General features: G+C 33.0%; 4 protein-coding genes across 10 annotated transcripts; 2 read left to right on the top strand and 2 right to left on the bottom strand.

Annotated features, from left to right (window-relative positions):
• Positions 1-315: 315 nt before the first annotated feature.
• On the bottom strand, positions 316-3,898 carry LOC101249663 (trifunctional UDP-glucose 4,6-dehydratase/UDP-4-keto-6-deoxy-D-glucose 3,5-epimerase/UDP-4-keto-L-rhamnose-reductase RHM1). The gene is made up of 3 exons (XM_004244248.5): positions 3,533-3,898; positions 1,123-2,743; positions 316-1,039 (listed from the first exon to the last, which is right to left on the bottom strand). Exons 2-3 carry the CDS (start codon positions 2,695-2,697, stop codon positions 590-592), a joined length of 2,025 nt encoding a protein of 674 aa, XP_004244296.2. The 5' UTR covers positions 2,698-2,743; positions 3,533-3,898; the 3' UTR covers positions 316-589.
• Positions 3,899-10,495: 6,597 nt separating this feature from the next.
• Positions 10,496-14,607, top strand: LOC101249940 (bidirectional sugar transporter SWEET2). 6 transcript variants are annotated; one of them, XM_069287153.1, is made up of 9 exons: positions 10,517-10,678; positions 12,253-12,289; positions 12,412-12,628; positions 12,728-12,886; positions 12,977-13,096; positions 13,187-13,357; positions 13,468-13,524; positions 14,145-14,251; positions 14,373-14,607. In XM_069287153.1, the coding sequence occupies exons 1-6, from the start codon at positions 10,618-10,620 to the stop codon at positions 13,298-13,300; spliced, it is 708 nt and encodes a 235-aa protein (XP_069143254.1). In that variant the 5' UTR covers positions 10,517-10,617; the 3' UTR covers positions 13,301-13,357; positions 13,468-13,524; positions 14,145-14,251; positions 14,373-14,607. The 6 variants fall into 6 exon arrangements, with proteins under 6 accessions (XP_004244297.1, XP_069143254.1, XP_025887916.1 ...); XM_026032131.2 differs by having other exon boundaries at positions 14,130-14,251; XM_026032130.2 differs by having other exon boundaries at positions 14,145-14,607.
• On the bottom strand, positions 14,038-14,481 carry LOC104648570 (uncharacterized). The gene has a single exon (XM_010326103.2). It carries the CDS (start codon positions 14,479-14,481, stop codon positions 14,038-14,040), a length of 444 nt encoding a protein of 147 aa, XP_010324405.1.
• Positions 14,608-15,426: 819 nt separating the features above from the next.
• LOC101250713 (protein FLX-like 1) lies at positions 15,427-22,190 on the top strand. 2 transcript variants are annotated; one of them, XM_026032129.2, is made up of 6 exons: positions 15,427-15,816; positions 16,365-17,011; positions 17,090-17,253; positions 17,867-17,967; positions 18,118-18,257; positions 22,149-22,190. In XM_026032129.2, exons 2-5 carry the CDS (start codon positions 16,410-16,412, stop codon positions 18,208-18,210), a joined length of 960 nt encoding a protein of 319 aa, XP_025887914.1. In that variant the 5' UTR covers positions 15,427-15,816; positions 16,365-16,409; the 3' UTR covers positions 18,211-18,257; positions 22,149-22,190. The 2 variants fall into 2 exon arrangements, with proteins under 2 accessions (XP_025887914.1, XP_069143256.1); XM_069287155.1 differs by having other exon boundaries at positions 15,667-15,816; positions 18,118-18,220.
• Positions 22,191-22,775: the final 585 nt, after the last annotated feature.

The raw sequence follows: 22,775 nt of genomic DNA, 5'->3' as shown, positions 1-22,775 counted from the left end.
TATGTAGTCGGAAAGGGAAAGTGAGACGAACAAATTGAAGCGGACAGAACCAAGCAACTCAAATCACAAGCTATATTTGGAGTCACCATCAGATACCGCAGAAGGCCGAATCCAAACTCTTGGGTATGTTGTTGTATTGTACGTTTACAAAACTAAATAAGAACAATTCAAACTAAATATGCCCTTACATTGTTTACTGCTGGAGCTCAACAGAAATGTTTCTATACATGCCATCTGCCTAAAGAATACTGGCAAAACACAAAGCTACTTCCCAATCAATATGACAATATGTGAAGGAAACTAGCACAACACAAATGGAGCAAGAAACAAATCATAATTTCATATATATTAAGATCCAACAAATCGACCCGAGCTGATAAAAGATGAATGGTAACTCCTACGCAAACCACCTTATAGCACATTAAACTCATAAATAAACTGACAACATAGACCAAGTGTAGGAATTCTAGACACCAGTAAGAACCTAAATATTTTAAAATGATGGCTAATAATGACTAAACTAGAGTAGAAAGTCAAGTAGCATATTGATCCAAACCAGAAGTCTGCTCTCCACATCCTGATGGGCTTCTCATGCAGAAGTTTTTCTATTTGGTTCAAACACATTTTTGATCAATGATTCTTTGATAGACAACAACTCAGGGAACTCCTTTTTCAACTTGGACGCGTCCATTTCATTGTTACTGCGAGGTGCAACAATTACCTTAGCCTGCTCTTCCAGTGTGAAGTTGGACCATTTAAATTCTGGGTTTATGTATTTCTTGTACATCTCCAAGATCTCGTTATGGCTCACAACACCAGGGTTTGTGAAATTCCATATGCCTGTGAGATTACGCTTTGCCATCTCGATTGAAATTGGAAGAAGCTCATCCAAAATCGTCATGCTGTTGGGAATGTTGACCACTTTATTGTAGCGGCTAATCTTGGTGATGAAGTTACGGGGGTTGTTGAGGTCTGAAGAAATTGGCATCCTGACTCTAAGGGTGCAAACATTGGGGTACTCTTTCAACAACTCTTCAACCTGGTGGAAGCAACAAACAGAAAATGATTAGTATTTGTAAAAGATTTGGGCACATGCAACGGAGAATCTTAAGGAGTACCTACCATGGCCTTGGTCTTTGAATAGAAAGAACCGGTGAAATTGGGCGTGTCTTCCTCTTTGAATCCAATGCCAGAACCTTCGGGGTGTGCAGCATCATATTCGAATATGCAACCGGTTGCAAAATTCACCATCAGTAAACCATTCTCTTTACAAACATCTGCCAAGTTTAGAGTTCCAGCAACATTTGTACGGATTGTTTCAGTCTTATGACTCTCACACCAATCAACATTGGGCCTACCAGTGACACCAGCAGCATTGAATACATGTGTGGGCTTCACAGCATGAATGTCTGACAAAAGTTGTGAGCGATCCTCCAGACGTCCCTTTCCATACTCATAAGGAATTCCCTGTTTCTCACACAGTTTGCTTAGGAGACCACCAATCCACCCAGTTCTACCATAAATCAAAAACTTATAAGGTGATCTACTAGGGGAGTTGCTGATCTTGGAAGCTGGAACTACCATTCCGTTAAGTTTCGTGTTTCCTGAGATCTCAGATGATCCAGAATCATCTTTTTCAGCTCCATCCGAATTTCTCTCTACCCCACCAGGCATCATCAGCATTCTAGGATGGGGAAGCAATGCCCCAGAGACATCTCCCCACCAATCAGGATTATTGACATACCACTCCATGGTTTTTTTCAGACCCTCTTCCCAGGTGGTCTTCTCGGACCAACCCAGGTTCTTCAACTTCTGATCATCTAGGAAATACCTCTGGTCATTGAAGGGCCTGTTTTCCACAAACTGAATGCTTGTGTCTGGATCCTTGTTAAAAAGATTGGATATATCTTTGGCAACATCAATCACTCGCCTCTCTTTCTTAGTCCCGATGTTATAAACATGACCAACATCACCTCGGTGAAGAACAACTTCGAAAGCCTCAGCAACGTCCTCACAATAGAGATAACTTCTAACATTTGAACCATCTCCGTGAATCGGAAGAGGCTTCCCATTCAAAGCTAAAAGTATGAACTTTGGGATTAGCTTCTCAGGAAATTGATTGGGACCATACACATTGTTCCCTCTAGTGGTGATAACAGGCAATCCATATGATCTTGCATATGCCATAACAAGCATTTCAGCTCCAGCTTTCGTGGCTGAATATGGGTTTGTGGGGAGAAGTTGCGATGCTTCATGATTTCCTACAACAGCATCTTCATCAGTCTCTCCGTAAACCTCATCAGTGCTAACATGTATAAACCTTCTGATCTGACCAGTAACTTTGCATGCCTCTAATAGCACGTGTGTGCCATAAATGTTGTTCTTGGTGAACTCAAAGCTATTACCAAAGGAGTTGTCGACATGGGTCTGAGCAGCAAAGTGCATTATAGTGTCAATGTTCTCGGTGATGAGAAGGTAGTTAACAAGATCAGCACTGCCAATATCTCCCTTAACAAACTTAAAATTAGGGGAAGATCGAGATGGGGAAAGATTTTTCAGGTTTGAGCAATAATCAAGCTTGTCAAGAACCACAATATTGTAATCAGGGTAACTCCGAACAAGGCGGTTGGCAACATGAGATGCAATAAACCCTGCGGCCCCAGTAATGAGTATATTCTTTGGTGTATAGTTAGACATTTTGATGTCGATCAAATATATTCAGAGCTTAACAGCAACTTAAACCCTGAAATTATAAAAAAAAATAACTTGATCTAATCAACAACTGTCAAAAAAAGCTTAAGAAAAGCACAAAGGCAAAAAAAAAAAGAAAAACTATATTGCTTGGACTCTTAGAAAATGTCGACGGGTGTGTTGGATTTTCCAAAGTAGTGTGTTATTGGACAATCCGACACAAATGCAGCAACATTTTTAGAGAGTACGAGCAGTATACATAAAAACGAATTCTTTATTTAGATTAATAATCAAAACAACATTGTAACACTAAAGATCAACTAAACCACTTCATGAAAACATTCGCCAACAAAAACATCAACCAAAGACAAACTCCATGCACATCAAAGAATTGACAACACTAATGGTAGTAATTATGCATGAACAAATACATAATTTCCCCAGATCAGAGATGAAATAAGCTATAGAAATATCACATAAACCAGCAAAAAATATCAAACAAAACAATTATGCAACAAATAACAAACTAATCAAGTAGACAATATGATCTCATAATTCCCAAAAAAAAAAACACAAAAAAATGATTTTTTTTTATCAACACAGAAATCATCAGATCCAAAATGATTCTCTAAAATACCCAACATTATCATTATCAGTTATAGATCTGGATTACAAGCTCCAATGCCAACACAATGAATCAATACATATGAGTATTCCAAACACAGATCTAGCTAAAATCATGAACTTTTTTTAAAAAATAAAAAATACCCATATCATGAATCGTAAACCAGAACTAAAATATCATATAAACAAAACAAAATTCACATTAAAATTCGCTTACCGTTTTTGATTATTTTTTTTGTTTCAGAACCCAATATGTAAAAATATGGATACAGATTTTTGAGTTTCTCACAGAGAGTGAGAAACGTAAAAGATTTTTTAGAGAGAGAAAGCGTGTATTGATGAGAGTCAAGTATCTTGTTGTTTGTGTATTTATACCCGCAAAAACCCTCTCTCATGCAAAAAAATCAAATCACCATCTCCATATTTTTTACCAGAAAATAATAAAATGGAAACAGAGTGATTTGAGAGTAGTATAGCGAGGACGGTGACAGGGGAAGATGGAAAGTACTATATTGCCCTTGGAACGGTAGCTAAATTACACACGCGGATTTTGTGTGTGTCATAAATTGTGGGAACGGTGGTTGGTAAAACCGTTAAGTTATTTTTGTTTTAAGTAACGTAATTGCACTTTTAATCCCTTAATTATTGGAGTGTTTTAGTTTTTGACCTTTTTTATATTCGAGTGTTCCAAAACATCCCTGAAATTGATGTAAATTATTTCTTTCATCCTCGAACTATTGACAATTTTAGAAACACCACTCTATATACCTCTGATTTGTCACAAGACATAGTAAGTGATGTCAAACTCTTGGATATGACATGTAAATCTTAATAAAATGTATTGAAAACATCTCTAAACTTGACGAAAATTTAGGAGTGGATTTCACTCGTGTTGTAAGATTGGGGGTGTATTTAAGTTCAGTTAGTCAAGTGAATGGGTGTTTTTAAAGTTGTCAATAGTTTAGGGATGAAACTAATAATTCACATCTAGTTCAGGGGTATTTTCAATTTGATTTAAGTATATATTTATCTTGTTAATGAGATGCTTAAGCATTGGAAATATGAACTAGTCACGTTTAATACGATATGATGAAAAAAAATTATGTTTTACCGTAGATTTTCAAGTTGAAATTTGATAAATTGAGCTTTTGTGAGTTTGATTTTTTTGAATTTAATTATTTCGAGCGAAAGTGAAATTCTTGTAAAAACTGATCAACTTGAAGTTAGGAAATTTTTTGAAGACGTGTTTTTAAAATACATGGTCAAATGTTGTTTTGATTTTTTTTTATTTTTTTTTTTGGGTAGCATTAGACTAAAATAACGTGATTTTATGTTATTCTCAAAAAAAGGAGTAAATGACAAATTAAACATACTTTATTAAGATAGAAAAAAAACTTTTGAAATTAAAAAAATATTTTAAAAGATTAAGTTGTGTATTAAATGCATATTGAAAAGAAAACATAATAGCAGTTTAATTTAGGTAGAAGGGTAATTATATTAAATAATTTCAAGATTTAGCATTAAATAGTTTATCGAACTTGTGATTAGATTTACTCAAAATTACATATACCAATTAATTAAAAATATATACGTATTTAGTTTTAAAAAAAAAACACAAAGATTAAAGTTGAATTTTATTCATATTTAATAAGACCAAAAGTTCAAATTTCTCAATATAAAATAATAGTGAGAATAAAAATGGAAATTATTTATTGGGATTTAGGAGACAATGGAACGTGAGTAAAAAAGATATACATGTGATTGCATGAATATATAGTTAATTGTGGCATTTTTTGATTGGTTTATACCTTTTATATTAATGTTTTAGTTAATATAGTAATTATATAATGAGTGTCATAATCAAATTCTTTGCTGGGAATTTTAATATTCCATAATTGTACAGACATATATTAGCTGTTTTCTTTTTTTGTCATGATGTGTACCATTAATTTAAGTGTGAAATGAATTTAATTAAATTATTTTTTGACTGGCGATAGAAGAGGTAGTCAACTAGCAAGGAAAAAAAATATTCATACGTAAATTTATGTATCTCCGTCTTATATTAGCTACGCATCTTACTAAAAATATTAATCATTTCATAATATTATCAATTACTAAATTTAGGTACGAATTGAAAATATTGATTATTTCATAATGGTATCATTTACTAAAGTAAATATATAGTTAATTTTAGTCTCAAATAATCGCACTGAAATATATAGTTACTTTCAGTTTCACATTTACCATATTTGTTATTACTTAATTATAGGCGTGTCATTCGAAATTTAAAATATAAATCATGAATTTGATTAAATTTAATACATTTCGATATACAATTAGTCGTTTTATACATTTCAGTATAATATGTATGAAATGTGTTTGTGTGTTATATAAAGTGAGAGAAAATTGTATATACAAATACAATTATATATATTCGCTCTATGCACTTATATATAAATACATATCTTATTATATAAATTACAATGTATAAATAAATTACAAACCGAACAATTTGAACAAAATTAGATGTTTGTAGCGAATTATACAAATCAAAAGTTTCAATGTTCGCTATGGAGCGCAATTAGCAAACTATAATTATAATATACAAATTTAATTTATGTATTCGCTATACGTAAAAGTTACTCTTAATAGTACCCATAATATAATGCAAAATAAAACAATTTTGTAATTTATATCAAAATAGTTACTATCATTTATTCCAACCTCTCGTTCTTACCACAAGTTTTACCTAACACAAAAACTCAAAACAATGTGTCACCAAACTCCTAGCAATTTTTTAATTTTTTTTATCGTTCATCGTTAATGTATTTTCTCGTTGGGACGAAATTAGGGATATCTTGATTAAGGATAAAAATAGAGAAATACCATATACTTATATATAATAAATTGATATGTCATCCCAAGGCAAAATAAAATATTTATTCCACTTCTTTGTCTTGCCACAACCCACAAGCCCTTACCTAACACAAAAGTCCCAATTTATTTGATAAGTGGCACTATACTTCAAATATAATATGTACATCTTTTTTTTTTATTTTTTATAATACACGAATATCCAATTAATTTATGCTCCAAATCTCATAGATACATTTATACTATACTAAGGTTTTATTATCCTCATTGAACTTGTTTTATTAATGAATTTCTACCCCTTTTTGACCTACGTGACACTATCTTTTGGGTCCAACGTTGGTTGACTTTTTTTTTCAACCTAGTGCCACGTACGCCGAAAAGGAGTATAAAATTACTTATAAAATAAGTTTAAAGAGGTAATAAGACCTTAATATAGTATAAATGTGTCTCTCGATTTCGGGCATAGGTTCAGAGGATACTTGTGCATTTTTCATTTTTTTTCTTGACAAATCATACAATACATCAACTCAACGCAGTATGATTATTTGTAGACTCTTGTTCTTGCCACAAGCCTTACCTAACACAAAAAAAGCCTCAAAAAGTTTGTGTTACCTAACACACTCTAACTTTGTTTCTACATCGTTCATCTTAACAACCATTCACTAATCTTTGTTTTTTTCTTAGCTATTTTTTATCAAGCCACATCCTCTTCAAAGAAAGTAATTTCTATTTAGGGGTCATACGTTTTGTAGGCTAAGCAAAATTAGTTGTACATGAATTATTAATGTGGTGATGAGTAATAATTAAGAAAAAAAAGTTTGTTAATTATTTGGCTGAATATAGTTATGATCATGTGATTAGAACCAAAAAGAGAGGAGTACTTTTGGGTTTATTGAAGTGGACAACAAAATTTATTATATTTTATTTCTTTAACTTTTATGTCCCAACTAGACTATTAACGATTTTTGAGGACCTTTTCATTATTAGTATTACCTATTGTTACGTATTCGTGTTTTATTGTTGTGTTCAAATAACTTTATACACTACGTAATATGATTATACTCAATTAATTATTCTTTTCGCTAACTTATTTGTCATATTGAAATTTCGATATACTTGTTAAGAAAATAATGATTGTCATGATTATTTCATTATAGATTTCTGATTCCTGCTTAAGAGGAAGAGATGGAAAAAATAATTATCTTTTTCTAATATAATGTGAAAAGTGATGAATAAAAATATATTTGAAATATTGGACTACTAAAAATATACCGTAGAAGTAATTTAGCTTTAATCATTTGTCACTCTTCGATTTAAAAATATCAACATGTTATCTGCCGTAATGCTCTTTAATTATTTTTTGGTTTATTTATGTCGCCTTGTCTGGTGGAAAATGCCTTAGGAAATAGGGTACATTTTGGAGATTTCTCATGTACTTCTCAGCGTCGAATTTAGGATTTTAGAAAGACTGATGCATTATTATCGGAGATGGCTCTAGAATTTCAGAAAGATTGATTCATTATTAACGTTCTGTTTCTTTATGAAAATTTTAGAATCTGTCATCATAATAACATACTATCCTCGTGATATTAACAAAAAGACAATTACTTTAGACTCTCAAATTTGATACGTCAAACAATAATTATTTTTTTTTTGGGGAGGGGGGGGGGGGGGGAGATTTATACTAAAGGAAAAAGTTATTGAAAAGTTCTATATACCTCAAGTTTTGTGTCGCAAAAAAAAATTAAATGTATTAATTATACGAATTATTGACTGAAAAAGAATTATCAAAAGAAACTATTTATAAAAAAACAAATATACAATTTGTGTCTCAAAAAATATAAAAAGTCTTTTTTATAAAAAGAAAATAAAATTTTTTCAAAAAAATAAAAATAAATTCAAGAGCTCCCAAGTTTTTTTTTAAAAAAATAATTGTATAGAATGATAAACAAATAATATAAAATAAATATAGTAGTTATCGTTTAATTTATTTGTGTTTTATATCAAACTGTTTGTCAGTCCCTCTCTTCCTTATATTCTCGTTCGTCACTCTCTCTCTCTCGCTTCATGCAACTCGCCTCTCTCGTTTTATATAATATAATTATATAAATTGTGTTTCTAATTATATAAATCGAGAGAAAATGGTATATACACATGCAAAATACATATATTTTACCCTATACACTTGTAACTATTCAATAAAAGTACTCCCCTGCCCAAGTCTCTTTTGTCTTTCTCTCTTTATCGTTTTATACAAATTCAACTTGTATATAACTTTTCTCTTTCTCGTTTTATACAATTCGATTCAATTGTATATTCCCTGTCCAAGTCTCTTTTGCCTTTCTTTCTTTCTCATTTTTATATAAGTTCAAATTGTATATAATCGTCCTATAAACTAATAATTATACAACTCGTTTTATATACTTCATTTAGCACAATTTTCTGCCTAAGTCTCTTTCTCGTTTTATACAATTTGCTTCAACTGTATATGTATAGCGAATAATACAGTTTTTATGTTTGCTATGGAGCGCAATTATTCAAATTTTACTATAACATACAAATATAAATTTTTTATTTGCTATACGTGAAAGTTGCCCTTTTAAAAACTAACTTGACCACAAAAATAAATTATGATGCGTAATTCAGTAGGCCGCAAATATAATACACGTGAGAGAATAAATGTAAAGGTACCGGTGTGCCAAATATTACAAGCGATGTCCATTAAAAGACATGCGACAATCTTGTACTTCAGCCCAGGAAAATAACTATAGTATTAACTAATTATGTTATTATACTCTCCCATTTTCATCACAAAGATAGACAAATTTAATTGATAAGTTAAACTTTCGATTCAAGTGATTAAGTTTGAAGTTTTGGATATATACAAATTTTATTTTTTGATACTATTTTTGTACTTTTAAAAATGAATGAAATGATCATCGCCATATTTTTTTTTTTTTAAAAAAGAAACTTTTACATATAGTCACTCAAAAATAGCCTAATTACTCTTCATACCTATAGTTTGATAAATTACAATTCGTAGCTAGATGTTATATGGAGGAGAGAGGCGAGTGAGACTGAGAGAGAGGAGAGAAGGGGAAAAGAGTGGGAGAAAGGTGAATTATATATGTATATCGATTAGATAATTGTATATTATACATATGTATTTGTATATATGACAAGCGAGAGTGAGAGAGGGAGAAGAGAGGCGAGCAAGACTGGGAGAGAGAGGAGAGAGGCGAGCAAGATTGGGAGAGATAGGAGAGGCGAGCGAGAGAGGATAGAGAGTAAGAGAGGTGTGAATTGTATATGTATATAGGTTAAAAAATTGTATATTATACATATGTATTTGTATATTCTTGCGAATTATACATATACAAACATGACTAATTATACAAACTCGAAGTCAGCCCACACAATTAATATATAATATTAGTCACATTAATAATTATAGCAAATTATAGTTATGATGAGTAATTAAATAATGCTATAAATTTGCTTTGTTACATATTTTTCCAAAAAAGAAACAGAAACCCTGGTCCAAAAGAAAGAAAGAGGACACAATTAATATATAGGCCCAAAAAACAAGCCCAAACAAAAGACAAGCAAAATCACCTCTCAACAGACTTGAGTCCTTACCATTATCTAAGAGACCCGTTCAAAATGTGACACTTTGATGGTTTTTATAGTACGTAAGATAAAATCTAAATCGCTCTTAAAATTTGTGTTATTAGCTATGTTTGGGTGTGTAACTGAAGTATTGTGAACCTTCGCCTTATAATTATGAAATTGTTGTTTATTTCTATCTAGTATTGATAATCTGTTGTTTCAATGATTTACATGAAAGCTATATTTTGACTTTTTTTAATTCTAAGATTGGAATTTTCACTGTCATTCATATTAGTCTTTTTTTCTTGCTTAATTTTTTTTTTTAATATGAGCCATATTATCGAGTGTTTACAAAATTAATTATCAAGTTAACTGAGAACATCAACTAATTAAGAAACATGTCACGATCTGGTCCCTTTGGCTTTGTAAATGACTATTGGACCTATAAATGACATATATTAATGCTTAAAATATAAGTTAGGAAAAATGTACATTTTTAGAAGGCCAAAAAAACATAATCTATAAACTGTCATTGTAATAACTTGTTTTTTCCATCTTTATTAGGTAATCGGATTTTATTTAAAAAAATATATTATATGTTTTAATTTATATAAATTATAATTTTTTAAAAAAGATAATTTTAAGAAAATAAATAAATTTTTATAGTAAATAATAATTTGACGTTAAAATGTATATTTTATAATTAGATCATTGATATGATTAGAAATAAAGTTATTTTAACATTCTCGAGAAATTAAGTATCTAGCTATCTTATCATTTATATGAGATAAATTTAGAGATAAGCTATTCTAAAATTTGATGGTTTCTTTGGCTTCGTCTCAAGTTCTTGCAATCTGTAAAGATGCAGCTGGAATCGCCGGTAAGACTTCATTTTTTTTTTCTATGTAATTATTACTAATACTTTTTTAGTCGTAAAAATTTGATCTTGCTGATTTCTGCAAACTGTTTCTTGTTTTTTTGTACAAAATTTGGAAATAGTTTTGAATTCTATATAGAATCATTGCAACTCTTTTTGGCAAAAATTAAAGGGATGATCTTTATTTTGTGGAAGATTATTCAAGCTAAAGCTAAGTGAACAGATTTTTTTGCTAGAAGAATTGGGGAAGTTGTTGAAGTTTAGGATGTTGTGAGAAAAAAAAAATTGTGGGGGTTGAGGGATAGAAAATTAGTTTGTTTTGAAGTCAGCTAAAGCTAGTCGCACGGGGCTTGTCTAGTGCGGCATGTGGGACTTTTGTCATTCTTTGACGGGACAATTTTGATTTTGGGATCCCAACATTGGATGAGACGGGCTTTGCTCTGATACCATGAGGAGGATTGTCCAATCCTTATAACGAGTCTACCCATCTCATTAACCACCAATGTGGGACTTTTGTCATTCTTTAACAGTTTATGGACTATTGCGGTGGAGTGGGGTTTATCTTGTGCTCACGTGATGGTAAACCGCAAAAAGAAGTAGGCTGTTAGGCAGAATCTGAGATGTAGGGTAGGTTTTACATTATCTGTACTACAACAACAACATTACCCAATATAGTTTCATTGGTGGGGTCTGGGGAGGATGTGGTGTACGTAGACCTTACTCCTATCTCTATCTTTGTGGGTAGAGAGATTGTTTCTCATAGACCCTCGGCTCTAGAAGTATGGGTTTGATGAACCTATAGCCAAAAGGCTATATCTGCCTCAAGCAGTCATCTTTGGATTTAAACTTACCTTTTATTCTATTTCTAATCAGTAACAGCACGGCTGCACCAAAAGATGTGTTTCAACTTTAAAACGGATTGATCATCCTCGTGCTAGTGAATGGCATGAAAAAATGTCTACCTGTAGTTTCCGTTGCATTCATATATTATTGATTGCTTGTACTGTGTACTGTTTAGCAACCTCTTAATTTCTTTTCCCATATATGAGCTTAAGCCTGTAAATTTAAACCCGATTTACTACTAGCTTTTGCAGAAAGTACTTTCAAAAGTATAAGTAAAAAATATGTGTGTGTGTGGGTATAACTTGCACACATAAATTATAGTGATTCGCATGGTAAAGAAGTAATTTTTTGGGTGTATTTTACCAAACTAACTTCTGATGGAAGTATAAACATTTTATTGAGAGTGGGCAAATGGTTGGTTCGATAGGCCTAAGCAAGTTTAGTAGCTCTCTTTGAGCTAAAATTTACTTCTAGATTGAACTCTTGATGCAGTGTTTTTCATGTTAAAATTAAAGCACTTTTTGGTCAATCATATAGGAGGCATATTATTCCTGGCCGTGAAATGAATTAGATTGTAGAGGGAAAATGAGATAATACCCTTTACTTCTCAGCTTACTCGCTATTGTCTTTCCAACAATTTTTGAATTTTTTCTTAAATGAGGTTTGCAAACTTATAGTTGAGACTTTATCACGACTCGAGGGAAAACGTTAACCATCTTAGCTCCTTGTTGCAGGGAATATCTTTGCTTTTGGATTGTTTTTGTCTCCAATGTGAGTCTTAAGCTTTTCATCCTTCATTTTGATTTTCGCACTTCCATAATGTAGAAAACAAAGTTCACCTTGACCAATTACTTCTTTGTCCACAATCCAGTATCATTTATCTTTATTTTCAGGCCTACATTCATGAGAATAATGAGGAATCAATCAACTGAACAGTTCTCAGGGTTGCCGTACATCTATGGTCTATTGAACTGCTTAATTTGTGCCTGGTATGGCACCCCTCTCGTATCTCCCGACAATTTGTTGGTTACATCAGTTAATTCAGTTGGTGCTGTTTTTCAACTTGCCTACATTGTACTTTACGTAACGTATACAGAGAAAGAGAAAAAGGTTAATACTCTTCTGTTGTATTATTTAATTAATAAAGCAGTTTCACACTCATTCATAGCGTAATCTGTTAATCCGTATGCCCATCAATGTTGTTTGTAGTTCAGGATGTTTGGATGGATACTCACAGTCTTTGGCCTATTTGTTATTATTGTACTTGGAAGCTTGTTTATACTTGATCTGGAACTCCGACGCATCATCATTGGCTCCCTGAGTTGTGCTTCCTTGATATCAATGTTTGCCTCCCCACTGTTAATTATTGTATGTCTAACCGTTGACATTCAGAATTTTCTATCAAGTTCTTGTTCTCTAACGTTTTTCCGCGGATTCACTGACTAACTTGTATTACAGAATCTGGTGATCAGGACCAGGAGTGTTGAATTCATGCCGTTTTGTCTGTCCCTCTCCACCTTCCTAATGAGTGCCTCTTTCCTTTTGTATGGAATTTTCAGTTCTGATCCCTTTATATATGTGAGTTTTCTTTCTCTCGCTTGGGAAATTTCCAATTTTTTCTTTTGTTCCTCTCGCCCGACTCACGAAGGATTTCTACTTAAATTTCAGGTACCAAATGGCATTGGAACACTTTTAGGAGTTACACAATTGCTTTTATTTGCACATTACAGAAATTCTTCAAGAGAGGACTCTGCCGAAGGCCTTATAGTATCTTATTCATGAACTAGAATTCTAAGAAAGTAGTGTCTTTTGTGCATGAAAAAACACCCAGGAGGAAAGGTAAATTCTCGTTACGTGTGCATTTTGTGAACATATATCTTTCATTCTTTCTCGAGCTGTTAAATAACAAATATACCTTTTAATTGTACATCTCCCTTTATTTGTCCTAGGTGATCGTAAAATCTCACTTGATTGCATGGAGAAATGGTGAGAATTCCAAGCTCAAGGTGATGGCAGTTCCCTAGTCATTGAACTCGTTCAGCTATACCTGTTCAATGAATATTTTTCTGCATTGATTCTAATGCTTATATTTATCTTGTTCTCCTTTTCCTTATCAAATCATAGATTGAAGATGCAGAATTACGTTTAAATAAAGAAACTGATGGTATAATATGAACTTTTATAGATAGTGGATTCCTTGATATATATATATATATATATATATATATATATATATATATATATATACGAGATCTGGACAAAAGCTATTGAGTATACGAGAACTTTTAAGTCTGTTTTTACAGTATATCGGCCCCTAGGTATGACAGTAACAAATACAGTGTACTTCAGCATCCATTATTTTACAAGTAATTATCCTGAACTTATTTATACGTATGCTTTCAAAGTATAGTAAAAACTGAACTATGTATATAAATAGAAATTCTTCGGAATCATTAGATGTTGCTTCTCTTGATGTTTTTGCCTCGTATTATGTTTTACCTGATCGTATTTGAATCCATTTATCGACTTGATGAAGTAGCATGACCTCTCTGATCATAGAGTATAAGACCACTGAACTTTGGCAGCTCACACTTTTCACCCATTAGTATAGGTCTTTTCCACACAGGTGAAGCTGAACCGCGATTTTGCCATCCAAAATCAGCTTCAGTTTGCAGATCTCCGCTAACGAGCAATGGAGAAAGCTTCTCTTTCTGGCTCCACCTCACAGAACTGGTAAGCACCTCCTTCACCGGACCCTGCTCTGCTGGTGGCTCTGAACAATCTATGTCCTTTGAACCATTAACACGCGGTTCTTGATCCTCTGTTCTCCTTCTTACATTTCTCCTTAAAGCAGCAATAATGCAGGTTCCAATAACTAAGGAACAGGTGCAAATTACCAGTAAGGCTATCGCTCCTCGTGTCGATATTTTCCATTTCTCTTCTAAATTCCATATTGCTTCCATGTTGTATATCCAGAAAAAATTTGATTAAAGCTCAAAACTTGATATTATGAAATGATTAAGAGAATGAATTATGTACATATATTTGGAAGGAAAAAAAAAACTAGTCGTTAGTTTGTTTTATTGCTATCTCTAGGCGCCTTTGTGATGTTCACTTTAGTTTGGTGCTTCAAAATTCCATGAAGTGGGGTCTTCTTTACATTGAATAATTGTCATTAGCCGTTTGTTACTATTGGGGATTTTTCCTGTATCCGTCCGAAATATCTGATAAAGAGTGGAGAAATTTACTAAAAAAATAACATGGACATTGAAATATTATTGTGCGAGCAATTATCTTGAAAGTGGTTTTTGCTTTTTGGTCGACCAGTTGTTGCCAAATATTCCACAACTTTCTCAATTACATTACTCGTGACTGAAAGTTCGAAGATAAAATTACTCAAATGAGAAACATATATCCGAAAAGTTATTGAAAGATATTTGTTTCTGAAACAACTATAGAAAAAGAATCATTTTACGACAATTATCGATAATTAATTAAATTTTGTATGGACAAATTATGCTGGTTGGGTTGCTTGTAGTCTCCAGTTGACAAATTATGCTAAAGAGATAATTATAACAAGTTCACATTGAAAATATTTGTTCGTTTACTTTTTTTAGTATTTAAATATCTTAATTTTGATTGAATTATTTTAAAAGTGTTAAAAAATAAAATTAAGATTACCTTATGGAGTATGTCAATTGAAGTATATCTTTTACTCGTTTGCTATTCTATTTTGTGGTGTTATCTTTAGAATATATTTAAAGTTAAAACAATATGTAGTAAAATTTATTTATATGATGATTAACTTTGTTTGAGCTTTAAATGTGCGAGAAGACATCTCTTGGTAATTCTTTTTTTTTTTAAAAAAAAATTCGAATATAACTTGCAGTTTCTAATATGATAGCAGTATACAAGTCACATAGAGAAATATAAATTATATAGGCAAACACTACGAAATAGGCTCGATTCATAAGGTATCGAAAGGGATTGTCGACAAAGTCATGTAAAGATAATCTTGCAAAAAATTTTAAAAGATAATTTTACAAGTTCAATTTTAAAATATGATTAATTTAAATTAGTGTGAGTTAAATAAATTAAGATATAAAAAAAGTAAAGTATAAATTTGATTAATTACACGAATTATTTTTAAACACAATACCAACAAATACAAACAATAAATACTTGTTTTATTTTTAGTCCTTGGAAGCGCAGCGTTCATTCTGCTATGGCTGAATACGGTGCTTTTCACAATTAACAGTTTAACATCGCCTTCATCAGATTTGTTCAGCTCCTTTTAGGTATGTATCTCCTCATATTCTGGGTTTACTGTCTCTGTTTTCGTTTTATCTTGCTTCTAACTAGAATTTATTTCTTTTTCTGTGCGATTTGGCGTCTTCGGATGTATATATGTTTGTGTTTGAGCTTCGTTTTTCTTATGCGTGATAATCATATATCGTTGTGTGTTTCGTTTGAACTGAATTTGGGGGTTTAGGGTTTTTCAGGGATTTGTAATTTTGAGGCCCTTATTAGTTTCCACTGCTTTAGTGGCTTTAGGGTTAAGCGGCCATTGATTTGTTGTTTTTCATTTCCACCTTCGAAGTGCTCACTCACTTCATAAACGACTAGGTCACAGCTTTGGATGTCATCTGTGAAAAAAAAAATTGATATTGCTTAGGGGTAGAAGTTTTTTCCCCCTTTATGCTATGTTGATGCTCTGTCCCTCACAATTGATTTTAGGTCAAGGGTTTGGGGTGGGATGGAAGTCATTTACTAACACACCCTTATTCCCTTATCCATCGTAGTTTTCATTAGTCACTGATATCAATTGGTGTTTTTTTTCTAACAGATATATTTGATCATTTCATAACCAAGACAAGATAAAACAAAGAAGATGGCCGGTCGGAATCGCGGGCCTCCACTTCCTATGAAAGGTGGTCCTCATGGTGGACTTCCTCCACCAATGCATGAGCCCCAGTTTGCTAGGGGTCGCTTGCCGGTGCCTCATCCAGCAATGCTTGAAGAAATGAGAGAATCACAGTTTGGAATGGGCTCCAGACCAATGCCTCCACACCCTGCTGTTCTTGAGGAACACCTGGCTAGTCAGCATGATGAGATTCAAGGATTATTAGTTGATAACCAGAGGTTAGCTGCTACTCATGTAGCACTGAAACAAGAAGTAGAAGCTGCTCAATACGAACTTCAGCGAACTGATCATTATGCCCGTTCTTTGCGTATGGAAACTGATGTGCAAATGAGAGAGCTTTATGAGAAGTCTGCTAAGTTGGAAATGGATCTCCAAGTAGCTGATGGTATGAGGTCAGAGCTTATGCGAGTGCGCTCGGATATTAAGGAGTTTACTGCTGCCAGACAAGATCTTACTGTTGAGTATCAAAGAATGACACAGGATTTGAGTAGAATGACTGCAGATTTACAGCAGGCTCCAGCAATTAAAGCTGAAAGTGAAGGTCTAAAACAAGAGCTGCAGCGAGCAAGGTATTCTTTTCCCCAGAGTTCTGCTCTCCGTGGAACATTTTCAAATTGATAATTTTTTACTGTACTCTTGGTTTACAGGGCAGCTATTGAGAATGAGAAGAAAGGATACGCAGAAAACTATGAATATGGTCAGGTTATGGAGAAAAAATTGCTAGCTATGGCTCGAGAACTTGAAAAACTTCGAGCTGAGGTTGCTAATGCAGAAAAAAGAGCCCGAGCAGCAGCAGCTGTTGCGAATCCAGGTACTTTCCTTATCCAAGTTCAGAAACTGTAAAATGCAGATATGAATAAGCACATTGAAAGATCCATCTTCTGATAAAGACAAATTTTCCTTGCTGTTGTGTTTCTCAGCTGAATTGTCTTTGTTTGATTGAGCACTGTTAAGCATGATTGAATAGTGACTTTGTTTTAATGTATTAAGCTGCTATATGGTTCATGCAGTTACATGGTTGTCTATTTAATTTATTGCTTCATATCAGAATTCAGAGTTTCTCTAATAATATTTACCTCAAGTTGATAGTAGAATTTATCAAATTTACCATTGGGTTTGATTCCTTCACAAGCTTCTTTCAAGTGTATTGAATTTGCTCTATATAATACTGTTTATCTCCTCTTTTATTAAATAATAATTAACAAAAAACGGGTTTGTAATAGTTTATTGGAGGTGCAAATCCCTGACAAGCTCAGTTGGATATGATTGCTTCAATTGGTGCGCTGTTTAATTTTTTGTTTGTATATAGACAGAAAGAGACGCATGTAATCTTTCGCAGCTGCTGCTTTGAAATTTCTCATACTTATTGGACATAGATTGTTAGTACTGTACCAGTTTCATGAAGTTCATCTTTACCTACACAGGTGCAGGGTACAATGCAAATTATGGGAATCCTGAATCTGGTTATCCAGGGAATTATTATCCTGCTAATTACGGAATGAATCCTATGAACCCTGCTCATCCTGTAAGTTATTCTGTTGTGGTTTTGGCATTTCATGAGATTACAAAGTGAGCAGAAGGACAGCAGTATTTTGCTCTTTTTCATCTAGATGAAATATGACTTCTTTTCCTGAGTATTTTAATGTCTAACTTTAGTTGTTCTTTTATATTTTAGGTGCAGGGTGGTGCTGAAGGCTATTCTCAGTATGGACATGGGCCTGGTGCTTGGGGTGGTTATGATGTGCAGCGAGCTCAAGGACCCAGATAAACTAGTTAATGTAGGCTGTCACACGGTGTTGTGCCTACTACTCTCTGGTACTTCAGAATGGATCTTAGAATTAGATTTGAAATTTTATACTAAATGATCTGAGATTGTTGTTTAATATTGTTACTTTCTTGCTTTTTGTGAGAAAAGTTTTAGCTGCCTGCTGGACTCTTATTAATGTCTGTTGCATCTAATCTAAATAGTTGTCTGCAAAATCATTAATTACATTTTCTGATATGTGGTCCTTTAGCCTCGTATTTACTTATAAAGAAAGGAAATTTACTTCGTTTAATGACATTGCACTATTAAAACTTTCTTAGAGTTGATCTACTATCAGATTGTAAATTATGGGAAACCACTGGAGAAAGAATGTCTAGTTTCTGTCAGATCCTGAATGCATTTTAAAATACATAATTACTTTTGTTCTTGTGAGTAATATTGAAAAAGAATATTACTGAATTGTTGTCATGTCTACATTATTAATTCAGACCCTATTTATAGACACTACAATACAATCCTTTACCAAGTAGGATACTATTTACTATTTCTATTTCTATTCTAAATAAGATTGTATAAATCTATTTCTATTCTAATAGGATTGTATAAAGTAATTCCTATTATAATAGGATTGTAAAAATTTATTTCTATTCTAATAGGATCGTATAAACTTATTTCTATTCTAATAGAATTGTATAAATCCATACCTGTTCTAACACTTCCCCTCAAGCTAGTGCATACAATTCATGTACTTAGCTTGTTACAAATGTAATTAATACGAGGACCGATGAGGGGCTTGGTGAGATATCTGTTGACTTCACAAAATTTGCAATCAATCTTAATGTGCTTAATCTTTTCATGAGATACTGAATTTGATGCATAATGCCAATAAAATACAGAGTGATAAATGATAAAATTACTGTGTTGAACAACCCAAGCCAAACTTGCGACAACTACTTTTACCATAGAGTGACTTACATAATCGACCCACAAGGCTACCAAAATCCCCCGAGCAACAAAGTGCTCAAAATCTAGTATGAAGTATATCGATCGTGTTGGAATCAATAGATGCGTCGTTATTAAACAAGTAGGATACTATTTACTATTCTTATTTCTATTCCTATTCCTATTCTAAATAGGATTGTATAAAGCTATCCCTATTCTAGTAGAATTGTATAAACTTTCATATTCTAATCAGAGCCAAACCCCGGATTTAAAGTGCCTAGCATTAGCGAATTTTTCAATAACGATTAATGGATAATAGCAAATTTTTCAATAACGATTAATGGATAATAGCGAATTTTTTAATGACGGTTAATGGATAATGTCGTATTTGACTAGTCATTTATAGCTATTGGATGGTCATGAGTGTGAATCCCCTTATTGACAATTTTGATGTTATAAATAAACCCTAACCCCTTATTTAGCAATTTTTATGTTATAAATGATCATCAAGTTTGTAATAAAAAGAGTAAAAAATGGGATGTTGACGAGAATTGAACCTAGGGGTGAATTTCCTTGCTTCTACCAGCGTACTAAAGCAGTTTTATGTTTCTCTAAGGGTGCGCTCTTATTATATTCGCTGTTTCTATTGAGATAGATATCTATATATACATGATTTTTTTCGAAGTTAATGGGTGCACGCGCACCCCACCTATACATGTGGGTTCGTCTCTAATTCTAATAGGATTGTATAATTTTATTCATGTAATAGGATTGTATAAATATACAAATCTATTCATGTTCTAACAGTTCTTACAACAACAACTACGCCTCAATTTCAAGCTAGTTGGGGTTGGCTGAATGAATCGTCGGCATCATAAATGCTCTATTTGGGGTTGTGTTGTTTCAATACTCCATATTTAAGGATTCTCAAACATTAGAGGTCCCCTGATATACTCTAGTAACTTTATTTCTTCTAATATACCAAGGCCTCAATTTGTTTGCACTTAATAAAGGTCTTCAGATCTCTGTTATTAAGTCTGAACTTACTGTCGTTCTATAGAACTTTATTTTTACTTTGCCTGGGTATTCTCTTATCTCATAACTTTGGCAGTATTCCATTTCGATATTCCTACTATAGTGCAGTTGCTAGGCATAACATCTGTCAAATTGCTCTTCTGGAATATTGGAACTGCATTTCTGAACCGTCTTCATTAGATGCCTCAGTTCCATCTAATCTCACCTCAACTTCATTACTATCTTGCTGGCTGGACTCGCAGTGTGTGTATTTTGTCTTACTCTACTTCCTAAATCCCTTACTCTCTTAAGTGCTTCTCCGCTGCTCGAGCTATTAATTGTTCTTGATGTTAAAAAAATGTAAAGAAAAATCGTCTTTCGTTGTGAAAGAAAAATGAAGTCACTTAATCAAGTATAAAGATTCATTTATGGATTTGGTTGTCTATCACGCCTAAAAGTGCGCAGGTATTATGTTTTCCTCATAAGAAAAAGTTCCGGGAATCTTTTAGATGATCGTTTTTTTTTTGTCATTATTAAAAGAAGATTTGAATGCTCAGTATGGTATGACATTGTGCATATTATTTGTTCGCATCCAAAGTTATCCCAGGATTATTATCCTATAACCACGGGACTGATTTATCCCCCGGGTGGGATAAAATAACACCATGTTTGAGGTATAAATTTCAGTTATACCTTCAACGAAACAAGTATAAAATTTTAATCTCCAAACTTAATCTGGGTATATGGCACCTTTCTGTTACACAGGGGTGGGGTGGGGTGGGTGGGTGGTACTAAACTAGTAGGATATGTTTGACATTAAAAGATTACAAATTATAATCCCTCTCTCTGCTAAAAGGATATTGATTTTTCTGTATATCCAAGTGTTGTAATTAAATGTCGTAAATTAGTTTAGCTGGTAAGGCAGACACTTTTCTTAGAGCTAATTCAATCGCATAAGACAGTTTCCATGTGCCATTTTACCTTTACCATCTTGTCAGCTTATTACCTTTTTTACTTTTACCATCTTATCTCATAAAATCTTGATGACTTTTGACTTAAACGGGCATTGAAATATTTGGGGCTCAAAGTCTGTTTGCAAATTTGTGATGAGCACTTCTCTTGTACCGTGTTGGTGTATCAAAGTTGATAGGTACAGAGGGACATTCTGCTATGCATTGTGTGCCAAAAATAACTTCAATCAAATGTGGTATATGGTAGCTTTCTAGTAGCGTTTGTTGTGATCCGTTCTCATTCCCTTATATTTGCTGGGAGGAGTTGCAATTTCTGTATGAACTTGCACTTGTGGATGGAAATATGAGATTTACGATAATTCATTTAACCCAAGATGGAGTTTTAAGTTATCCCAGAGCTCTTCGAAGTTCGAAGTATGACCTTAAATTGGGTTTAAAGGCAAACATTTTGAAGTGCTCTTACCTGTTAGTACATGTGATATTCTATAGGGCACAGGCCCAGGAAACCATGTACATATGAACTCATGTGTGGACAGATGGAGTGCTCTGGGATGGAAACTTTACCGCAATAACTTTCCCATTGCTGCACCGCATCTCAAAAACAAGGGTGAATAATGTACATGCTCTACAAGGGTGAATTCTTTCATTCTTTATTGGTAAGGATGCTGACAGACATCAGAAAACTGAAGCTAATTGAGTTGGAAAGAAAAAAAATTAACTGGAAAGAAGGAGAATGTATGGGGTTGAACTTTGGGAGATAATCTAGCTGTGTTGCTACGAGATTGTTTTTCTTGCTCAAGTAGAGCTTCTTGATATTTGTTATTCTGTTCTACTGCTTTATTGATTCTGCGAAACCTAGTTTGTAGTTCAAGTCACTGTTTTATTTGGTCTCATGGTTTGAAGGCAAAGCACTCTTTTTAGGTTTTCAAAGGTGTCTTTCATTCATATGATGAAATCTGCTACTTTTTAGGACCCATCCTTGTAATTCATATTCTAATCTTCTTTTATTTCCAGGTTATAATCAATGTCTAAATGAGTTCATCGACGACACAAGCATGAAATTTTTGGGTGAGTGTTTACTTATCATTATCCAAATGAGTACTTTTATCAGATAACTGCTTGTTTTAAAAGTAATTTAGCAACATTCTAAGACCAGTTTTCTCTTCTCTCTATCTTTTTGATTTTCTTTTGGATCTCTTTAGCATTTAATAACAGAAATATTGCAATATTTAGGCCCTATTTATTAAGACAACATGTTTTTATTGATGAGTATTGTGAACTTAGGTTGTCCTGGACTTCACATAATGGTTTCCTCATGGAAAAGTTTGACAGCAAATGTGGGGAAGAGATACATGTATGAGGGAAAGTCAATTCTTGCTTCCTTCTTTGATACCTCTGTTCCATAAAATGATCCACTACCATTTAAATATTGCTTTTACTCTACTTTTTAGTACAAATTACCATAACTTAACACCATTATGGATTCCTTATCACCACATTGATCATTCATTATAAGCTAGCGAACTAGTGATCTTTACATTAAACCATCTGGAAGATTACTTTAAGGAAGTATTTTGTTTTGTACACTTTCCACCAATAGTATCTTTTATGAAGAATGTATTAAGTCAGACTAACTAGGTT

Source organism: Solanum lycopersicum, chromosome 7 (genome assembly GCF_036512215.1).
Source record: "Solanum lycopersicum chromosome 7, SLM_r2.1".
Taxonomy (NCBI): domain Eukaryota; kingdom Viridiplantae; phylum Streptophyta; class Magnoliopsida; order Solanales; family Solanaceae; genus Solanum; species Solanum lycopersicum.
The sequence above is the reverse complement of the archived record's forward strand: the minus strand, read 5'-3'. Positions and strand labels throughout refer to the sequence as shown.

What these genes read in the sequence shown, in the direction of transcription:
- LOC101249663 (XM_004244248.5), bottom strand. Translation starts at nt 2,697, where the DNA reads ATGTCTAACTATACACCAAAGAATATACTCATTACTGGGGCCGCAGGG. An exon ending in ATTCAAAGACCAAGGCCATG is followed by an intron (nt 1,040 to 1,122) that starts GTAGGTACTCCT and finishes TGCTTCCACCAG; the next exon opens with GTTGAAGAGTTGTTGAAAGA.
- LOC101249940 (XM_069287153.1), top strand. Translation starts at nt 10,618, where the DNA reads ATGGTTTCTTTGGCTTCGTCTCAAGTTCTTGCAATCTGTAAAGATGCA. An exon ending in AGATGCAGCTGGAATCGCCG is followed by an intron (nt 10,679 to 12,252) that starts GTAAGACTTCAT and finishes TCCTTGTTGCAG; the next exon opens with GGAATATCTTTGCTTTTGGA. An exon ending in CCTCCCCACTGTTAATTATT is followed by an intron (nt 12,887 to 12,976) that starts GTATGTCTAACC and finishes CTTGTATTACAG; the next exon opens with AATCTGGTGATCAGGACCAG.
- LOC104648570 (XM_010326103.2), bottom strand. Translation starts at nt 14,481, where the DNA reads ATGGAAGCAATATGGAATTTAGAAGAGAAATGGAAAATATCGACACGA.
- LOC101250713 (XM_026032129.2), top strand. Translation starts at nt 16,410, where the DNA reads ATGGCCGGTCGGAATCGCGGGCCTCCACTTCCTATGAAAGGTGGTCCT. An exon ending in AGCAGCTGTTGCGAATCCAG is followed by an intron (nt 17,254 to 17,866) that starts GTACTTTCCTTA and finishes TTACCTACACAG; the next exon opens with GTGCAGGGTACAATGCAAAT. An exon ending in CTATGAACCCTGCTCATCCT is followed by an intron (nt 17,968 to 18,117) that starts GTAAGTTATTCT and finishes TTTATATTTTAG; the next exon opens with GTGCAGGGTGGTGCTGAAGG.